This window comes from Triplophysa dalaica, chromosome 7 (assembly GCF_015846415.1).
Source record: "Triplophysa dalaica isolate WHDGS20190420 chromosome 7, ASM1584641v1, whole genome shotgun sequence".
Taxonomy (NCBI): domain Eukaryota; kingdom Metazoa; phylum Chordata; class Actinopteri; order Cypriniformes; family Nemacheilidae; genus Triplophysa; species Triplophysa dalaica.
In genome coordinates, this window is record NC_079548.1 from 23,533,530 (window position 1) to 23,543,242 (window position 9,713).

At 38.2% G+C, this 9,713-nt stretch overlaps 1 protein-coding gene across 2 annotated transcripts; it reads left to right on the plus strand.

Moving 5' to 3' along the window:
• Window positions 1–2,612: 2,612 nt before the first annotated feature.
• Window positions 2,613–9,423, plus strand: fn3krp (fructosamine 3 kinase related protein). 2 transcript variants are annotated; one of them, XM_056751804.1, is made up of 7 exons: window positions 2,613–2,815; window positions 3,382–3,538; window positions 4,780–4,931; window positions 5,407–5,498; window positions 5,579–5,655; window positions 5,751–5,873; window positions 8,794–9,423. In XM_056751804.1, the coding sequence occupies exons 2-7, from the start codon at window positions 3,398–3,400 to the stop codon at window positions 9,130–9,132; spliced, it is 924 nt and encodes a 307-aa protein (XP_056607782.1). In that variant the 5' UTR covers window positions 2,613–2,815; window positions 3,382–3,397; the 3' UTR covers window positions 9,133–9,423. The 2 variants fall into 2 exon arrangements, with proteins under 2 accessions (XP_056607782.1, XP_056607781.1); XM_056751803.1 differs by lacking the exon at window positions 2,613–2,815 and adding an exon at window positions 2,918–3,298.
• The last annotated feature ends 290 nt before the right edge of the window (window positions 9,424–9,713 follow it).

Genomic DNA, 9,713 nt, shown 5'->3' on the forward strand with positions numbered 1-9,713 from the left:
ATTACTTACAAAGCCCTGAACGGTTTAGCACCTACTTACTTAACCGAGCTTTTATCACGTTACAACCCATCACGCTCGCTGAGATCTCAAAACTTAGGACTTTTGACAATACCTAGAATAACAAAATCCACCAAAGGTGGACGAGCTTTCTCATACGTAGCACCTAAACTCTGGAATAGCCTTCCTGATACTATTCGAGGGTCAGACACACTCTCCCAATTTAAATCTAGATTAAAGACACATCTTTTCAGCCAAGCTTTCACTTAATGCATACTTAATGAACAGCAGCTACGCTAATTATTCTCTTTATTCTCTTTCCGCCTCTGCCTCGGGATGCCCATCCCGAGGTAGGAAGAAGTTCCACCATGTCCAGACGACCGACAGATGCCCATCCCCATGCCCATCCCGAGGTAGGAAGAAGTTCCACCATGTCCAGACGACCGACAGATGCCCATCCCCAATTTGAGATTACACCAGATACAGCTGCAGACTGACTGTCCATCCCAGCTCCATCTAAGGCAATTCCACCAGCTGCCAAGAGAAATATGACCATCGGACCATCCCAGCTCAGACCACTACATCCCTAACCAAGAGCAAAGACGGACTATTTGTCTTATTAATGCTGAAGTTACAATATTTGGTATTAAATGCTAAACCTAAACCAGACGTCAGCAGTCTGAGTGCGACTATGACACGTCAGAGGGGATCTGGCCCTCCCGTTGAGCCTGGTTTCTCCCGAGGTTTTTTTCTCCATTAATCAATCATTGGAGTTTGGGTTCCTCGCCACAGCAGGGCAGTGTTGGCCTGCTCACCGGGAGACTGCATTCATTCATTTATTTATTTATTTAGAAATTAGATGTTATTTATTAGAATGAACTTACTCGTTGTATAAATACCATGCACTGTGGTGTGTTTTAACTTTTCTGTTTTTCCTGTTTGCCCCTGTAAAGCTGCTTTGAAACAATACACATTGTGAAAAGCGCTATATAAATAAACTTGAATTGAATTGAATTGAACATATGTATAAAATGCAGGTAAGGAAGTTGTTCAACTAATACCTTTCATTGGACTCCAAGATACACGCTTGCCCCATCGTGGTACTCAAGATTGAATATGTAACATGCTATGAACAGAGTGGGAAGGCCAGACATGAAGCTGTGCTGAGCACGTCACAGTCACACACAACCTAACCTTCAGTAGTCAGCATCCAGTGGCCTGCATGGCAAAGTGTGTCTTAAAACAAACAATACCACATGTGACAATAGTTACTATACAATTTTATCTTTAGGCTTTTTACATTTAAACTACATTTTAGTATAAGTGACTATACAAACAAACTCTAAGCAAATTACACAGATTAATTTACACTTAAAACCGTATTTATACAGAAATGTAAGCTAACTAACGTTAGGGATGTCACGTCAAGAAATTGTCACACTAGTATTTTGTAACGGGTCGTCTCACTCCCACCATCCCACGGTCCTATCTGGGAGACAGTCCTGCTCTAACGATGAGGGTGTCGGTAACGTCTTTTGCTACAGCTCTCATCTGGCCTCCGTTACATAAACTGTATATCTAGATGGTTACGTACATTAATCACTTTACCGGGCTTTCCTCCGTGAACAACGACTTACCGCAAGCTTTGGTGACTTGTTTTAATTTGGTCTCTCGATTTACGGGTCACTGCATTTGCAAATTTGAATTACACCAGAGAATAATCACGAGCGAGTGTGGTATCACAACTGTCGAAGCATGTAACTTTTACCGAGTCTACGGCGTGCGCGATGTTCAACATTAAAAAAACAACCGTCAACTTACTAATACAATGAACTGTAGCTCGTCACATACCGACTTCGCTCCTGATTTGTACAAAAACTCTAAATAACATGAACAACTTCTGTCATCAGGTGCTATAGCGACGGAGAAAGTTTGAAATCTTACCGCGACGGCGCTGCTGAAACCCCGCGCAAGACTCCTTCGGTCCCCGCGGATGGAGGTTGAATCCGGGGTTACCAATGTGAAACGTGAATGTAGATACCTCTATATAAAGTTACCACTATGATAGTTACCAAATATGGAAAAAACGTAATAAATCACTTACCACATGTGTGAATCACTCATTTTGCGCACTACACCAATCTCGACCGTTGAAGATCATCCCGCCATTGTAGATTTGAAATTTACAGCAATATTCTGTACATTTGAGTTAATCCGTCACGTGACCCCAGAATGCATTGCACTTTACAGCAATATTCTGTATTATTTAAAAAACAGTCAGCTTCTGTAAAATAACGCTGTAGTTTTTACAGCAATTCGTTACAGTGTAGGTGAAGATTACTTATGCTCCACTGAATAATAAATTATATAACTGAGTCGTAACTAAATTAACAAAAGTAAGTATACAGTAAATATCACACACAAAATAATGAATGAATGGACCTTAATGGAAAGAAGAGCTGCATGTGTGACAGTTTTGGCCACAATGTTGTCTAGGCAACAACGACCACTTCCGCTTCCTGTTAGTATGTCCCAGTTTGTGCATTCTCTTTTGCCATGAACTCAAAAGTAGCTACTATTCCAACACAAAAACAGTACCTACTATTAGGGCTAACTCAGAGTACAGAGTTTCAGGCTGAGGTGGAAAACGGGTGGATGATGCGAAGCCAGGGTGGAGGGCTGCTAAAATTAAGCGAATTCAACAATGCCTTTACTCACATTCTGTGCTTTGAGTGTCTGTTCATTCAATAGTTAGCCACCTTTTAACCATACATTTTTTTGGGGGAAATCAACTATTGTTTTCAGTGTCGACTAAAAGGTATGTGCCATTTACATAAGTAGTCGATATTTGGAAGAATGTTTGTAACTAAAGAGATGACATCGACCAATTACTGCCATATACATTTATATTTAAGCATTTGGTAGATCCTTTGTTTTGTATCGCAATTTCCTACACATTTGTTTCTAAGTATGTGCAATCCCCTGGCATGGAACCATCGACATTGGCGTTGTTAGTGGCGTGCTCTTATCCACTGAGCTACAGGAAAACTTTAGGACAAATTAAATACTATAGGAGTGAATGGGGGATAAGATCTGTTTGGTTACAGACATTCTTCCAAATATCTATTTTTTAAAAATATTACACTTATCACAGGTAGACTTATTATTCTAAAAACTTTAACTTATGCCAAATGGCTAAGTACTTTAAGAAATTATTCGGGACTTTTATTTTGACATCCTGCTGAACAACAACACTAATCCTGCAAGTGCTGTAAACACACGAGCTAATCGTTCGTGAATTGTGACTAGACTGCAGCAATGTAAATCTGCTGCATAGAAAGTGACATGTTTTATATGATTGCGTTTGTTTGTGTTTGCATGGAGTGTTGTACAGTGTGAGATGGAGGCGTTGTTAAAGCGCGAGCTGGGCACGTCTCTGTTGAAACGCGCTGGTCACTCGGGCGGAGGATGCATCAGTGAAGGCCAGAGCTATGACACTGACACTGGAAGAGTGTTCGTCAAAATCAACCACAAAAATGAGGTTTAAATCCCCTAAACTGAACGCATAGGTTTTACATTGACTCCAAACATGCGCTCTTGTATAAAGATAAGACAGAAGCAAAACTTGAGAGCAACCAGATTTTAATTTGAGATTTGTAAAGAAAGTATTTGTACTTGTAGCCTACACTAAAATGTACACTCGCAGTTGAATGTTGAGATTTGCACTCGTGTACAGTCACAAATCTGTCTTCTGAGATTGAATTTACAGAAAAATTCTCAATGTGAAAACTGGCACTCACAGAATGAATTGACATTCACAAATGCAAAGCACATACTGTGTTTCGATTCAGATTTGAATTGCAACCCAGATATTGGCACCTACAACCTCTGAATCTGTCACTGTAGTTTCAAATGATCACGCCTTGAATCTTGGAAATCGTTGGGGCTGTGTGAGTGTACATTTTAGTGTACAAGTACAAATACTTACTTACTTTACAAGTTCCCAAATAAAAATCTTTATACTTTTGCAACTAAACACGTAACGTGAATGTGGTCAACTTTCCTATTACATATTATTTGACAAATGCTATTAATATATATGAAGAGTCTGTCTGTGTAGAAATGCGTCAATAAGTAGTCTATTGTAAATGTACATTTCTCCTGATTTGTAATGCATTATATAATGTGCACTATTATTATTAACTACAACCATAAAGTGCTTTTCAAAGCTCTCATTCATGTCAGTGTCTATCTCTATTTCAGTCTCTTATCCATCTTTCTGTGTATTTTTTCCTTAGCAGGGCTGTAATGATAAATTGTGGAATATTATGTTTTGAAGAACTGGCAATTTTTTTATATAAAAAATCCCATTGGTTGACCTGCCAACATGTTGTTATGCCTTTTGTGTTCAACCGACTCTGAGCACTTTATGTTTTAGATTAGATTTTCTTAATTCAATTCTCACTTTTAAATGATACTTTCGCCAAAGAAGGAAAATTGTGTCATGAATTAAGTCGTCCGAAAATCCCAGGACCTCTGTTTATCCTCGGAACACAAATTAAGATATTTTGATAAGGTCCAAAGGCTATCTGACCTTAGAAAGCAACACAATAAAGTTAGTAAAGCATCAAGATAGTAACGATATTGATAAAGTGACACATCTGTTTGTAACATTTCTCTTTTTAAATTTTGTGAAAAAGTTATTGTGATATCGTGAACCCAGTATTGGGTATTGTATCCTCTCTTCGGCTGAGTATATTGTTACACTGTCCCGCTCCTTAGGCTAGGAGGATGTTTGATGGAGAGATGGCAAGCTTGGAAGCGATCCTGTCAACAAACACAGTCAAAGTACCCAGACCTTTGAAGGTTGTGGACCTTGAGAGAAGCGGAGCTCTTCTTATAATGGAACATGTGGATATGAGAATCTTAAATAAGTATGACCCGTGAATCTTGAAGAATTAGTTCACCTAAAAATGAACATTCTCTCATAGTTTACTCATCCTCGTACCCTCATCACAGATAGAACTTTATCAATACCACATGACACCAGGAACTCGAAAAGCACATCCATCAATAATAATCCAAATTGAGTAAACCAATGATTTGTTAATACAATAGGTTTGTGAAAGATTTTTTTTTTCTGGAAACAAACACATTTTATTGGTTTCTGCATGTATTGTGATGGAATATCATGTGTCAGCTTGTCACGAGACACGTAAATACGCTTGAGATTGAAGTACAGCCATATTTGAATGTAGAGCTTTGACCTTGTTTAGGTTTCTATTTTGCTTCAAAAACAATTCAGTTTTCATTTTGGTGTGAACTGTTCCTTTAAGAAGAATTTATGACAGTGGTCATGCTTGGAAGTGGATTTTTTTTTTAAGTTCACGATATGTTATGCTTATGTAGATACTCATCCAAGCTGGGGGAACAGCTGGCTAATCTACACCTTCACAACAGTAGACAGATGGAGAAACAAAAGAAAGAGATGCAGACTGTTGGTAATGTGTTTAAATACGCTCATTTCAATTGCCTGATAGGAGTTCATTTTTTTCCAAATGTCTTTTCTGTGTTTATAAAGGAAAAGTATTGGAACAGTTGGAAGTTGTCGACAAGTTTGGGTTTCATGTGACCACATGCTGCGGTTACATCCCCCTGGTGAGCATCTGTGTGTGATCAAGAGCATTGATGAAATCATAGTCAGAGAATATTGGAAGTGTTATTTTTGAATTAAAAGGTTTTACTGTTTTCAGGTAAATGACTGGCAGGATGATTGGGTGTCTTTCTATGCCCAGCAGAGGCTTCAGCACCAGCTTGGCATGGTGGAGCAGTCATACGGAGACAGAGAAGCACGTGAATTGTGGGCCAAATTACAGGTAAAGCAGACATCTCTGATTCTTATTACCATTTATCTTTATTCAAAACAAAAAATACTCCTACAACAAAAAAAATAACAGGTTACAAATCACATTGCTGTTGGGAGATTCTGGAATCAAAATTTCAGACAATATGCTAATGATAAACAATGTAACACTTGCTTCATTATCTTAATACCTCAATACCTCATACCTTAATGTTTGTTGGTGTCCTTTTGTAGTGCTCTTAGCACTACAGAGCTCTCTTTCTTTAAGTGTGCCCAGCACCATTTTCCTTACTTTTGTTTTATTTTAACAGTTTTTACAGTATTTTTATAGACTTAGACACTAGGAAATGTAAGTCTTTCACCACTGTAAAGTGACTTTTACTTGTGATACTTGACTTTTATTTTCATCACCTAACTTGTCTCACCCATTTTCTCCAAATTCCCTTCCTTTAAAATCATAGCACTCTGCCAACTTCAGATGGCCATAACTTTTGATAAACTGATTTGGAAAGGGCTTGATCCCAGTTTTCATATGGTATCAGAAACTGCAATATGTAAATTTCCTAGATCACATAACAAATACCTTTTTAATTGACAACAACCAGGGGTGTGTTTCCCAAAAATTATCATTAGCCAACTATGGCCGCAAGTTCCATAGTTCCAGCATAGTTCAGCGATTCAAGTGTTTCCCGAAACCATCGTTAAAAAGGATGAATCGTAAGCAGCATCACAAAGTTGCGTGGTTAGAAGTTCCTTATTAACTTACATGCATCATTTGGAGCTAAGCAACATGCAGTGCATTCTATATCCATCATTCTAAATATATAAAAATTTTATTTGACATCTTTTACTTTATCAACAAAATAGAAGCGCTGTTTACAGGGCAGAGTGACGTAAGAGCAAAGTTATGAAAGAATTGAATATCGTGGCAAAAAATTATCTATAACGAAAAAAGAATACCAGAACTGGTCTTTAAATACAATGTATGCAATTTATAGCAAGAATCTGACATTAAAGGGCCGATGAATTAAGACCTCAATTTTAAGCCGACCTTTTGTTGTATAACAGTTTATTTTTAAAGACGTTCCAGCTCACATGGGTAAAGCATTACCGCGGATTCCTTTGTGAACAAGGCAGAGGTCGATGCTGGTTTTGCGGAGAGACTAAAAATACAAAGCAGTGCTGTGCCGTAGGTGTGAGCGATCTAGGAAAAAATTCTAATCACGTTTTTTTCTAGATAGATCACAATTCAGGATTTTATTGCGGTTCTTTTTCAAGTTGCTTTTAAGACTATTTTGCAAATTACAGAGCTACAATACAGCCAAACTAATGTCCCCATATAATAATATACTCTTTACCATTAATATTTTCAAGAATATTTTAATCAAGTTAATATTTAATGCAAGTGCAAGACCATAAATCAGCTGTCGTACATTTTGAATTTTGTTTTGCATCTTGTTGCGGCACTCGGAGTAAAGCTTAGGAATATTTGCGGCTGGGTATGTCGTAACCTGGATCTACGACTTTGAGCAGTCTTTTAAAGCCAGGATTTTCCACAGTCTTTATGGGAATCATGTCTTTGGCCAGGTAAAATGTCACCGTGTCAGTTACATCTTTACATCTTTTGGTCGTGTCAGTTGGGGAAAACCCAAACCATTTCCATATTACTGATGTAATGAATAATGATTTTTTTTAGGGACCAACTCCTCCGTGTTTCCCTTCATCATCACTGTCTGCATCACTTAATCACACTGAATTCACGAGCAATGTATTCAAGCTTGTTAACATGGCCCCATCTATCGCAAGGATGTTGACAAATTCAATAGAACAGCAATGGATATAACATGTCTTGCACTATATAGGACGATGAATCGGTTATTCCGAAAAAGTGGATTGAGAAGTCATTTTAATCGTTCACGATCAAATATCGTCATATCGCACACCCCTACTGTGCCCTCAATATTGGATCCAATAGGAATGGCGCATCAATCTTTTGTGAGTAATACCTATTTGTACTGTCATTCACTATTGCCTTGTTAGAGATGTGCCCTGACCACTATTCACACAAGATTAGTACCTGGGGACCTCTAGTCATTTGTTATAATTGCAGAGGTTGTCTGTGACCTTTATTCCGTTCAAATCTTTAAACACTATACAACTATAGGCTTTAGTTGTATGGGAAATTAGTCAGTAAATTTGAGGAAAATCACAGGCTTCATTTATCCCGTGCGAATGTGAGCTGTGTGGAGGTAATATATATATCACACAAGGTCCCCAGTTAATACTAATCCTGTGCGAATAGGGCGAATGTGTAACCTAACATTACGTCTCTGACCAAATTCACAGAAGGTTCCAATTAGGTTTACTACGCAAACTGCTGTCCAATCATAGCATTGGGCGACTTCCAAGTCTTCATGGCGGAACACCTTTTCAAAGCGATCATTTGTAGAAGCGTCCTCAAAACCCTGGTAGAAAATAATCTATTGCTTATTGATTTAGATGTTTTTGAATGTAAAAATCACGCGAACATCAAAGGTAGACCTCATAACACAGTATAAAACAATAAACAAGCACAGTTCATCACACCTTTAATTCGATCTGAAGTATTTATTAGTTGATGTCGTTAATCCACCACCTGTGTGGCGTCATCAACCATAGACAGCTGAACCAACTTGGTTCAAACGATTGATCACCGACAGAGTTTCTACAGTTTCGGGAAACAGTCCTAACTACATCAGTAATTTCCCCAACGATGCATTGTACAATGGTGGTTAACCACAATGTTGTTGCTTGGGAAACACACCCATGGTGAGTAAACAGCCGTACCAAAACCCACTATTTGTTTGAAAGTATTCCTTGTTTTCTTCTGTGAACGGCAAGCTAATGCAGATGTTTTTCCGTCTCTCATTCATCGGTGCGCGTGATGCGTTTAGCTGAACCTCCATCAGCTGTTTACTGACATAGAGGTTGTGCCAGCTCTTCTCCATGGAGACCTCTGGAATGGAAACGTGTCAGAGTGCTCCGATGGTCCTATCATCTTCGACGCAGCATCTTTTTATGGACATTCAGAGTTTGAGCTAGCTATCGCCGGTATGTTCAGCGGCTTTGGGAGCTCCTTTTACAACGCTTACCATGAGAAGATCCCAAAGACTGATGGATTTGCAAAGAGGCAACAAGTATACCAACTTTTTCACTACCTGAACCACTGGAATCACTTTGGTGATGGATACAGAGGCTCTTCTTTGCGTATCATGAAGGATCTTACCAAGTAGATGGACTTGCCTATAAATCAGTAGCATGACCAATTTAAATATAACAAACATTACCAGTGTGATGGCAAACCTAAACAAGTGCTGAAACAAAATGATGAAGCTGAATGTCTTTAAAGCTTTAAAGAAGCTAGTACAGTACATTAATGTACTTTCATGTAACATTCCCTACTGTGAATTGCACTTTAACCTAATACAGTAAATGCGTTAAAAGAAAGCATCTCTTGACTCATAGCACCTTGATTTAAAATCTGATGTGTATATTATGTGTCTTTAAATAAAAAAGAGAGAATCTGCGGTGGATTTGATGGTGTTGCTAACTATAGCATTTCAGGTTGCAGCATCATAGGTTTAGGGTTATTAACTCGTTCTGTTTTAGTATTTTTCCAGGCAGGAAGTTAACTAAACTAACAAAACTAGAAAGTAACCTGTGGAATATCATATATTTCGATACAAATTATAACTAATTTGATAAGAACTATCAAAATTACATCAAAAGTTTTCATATTGTATCATTTTCAGTGTACTCAAGTGTTGCTCAGAATTTGCAGGAATGTTATCTTGTCATGTTATCAAACCCTTTC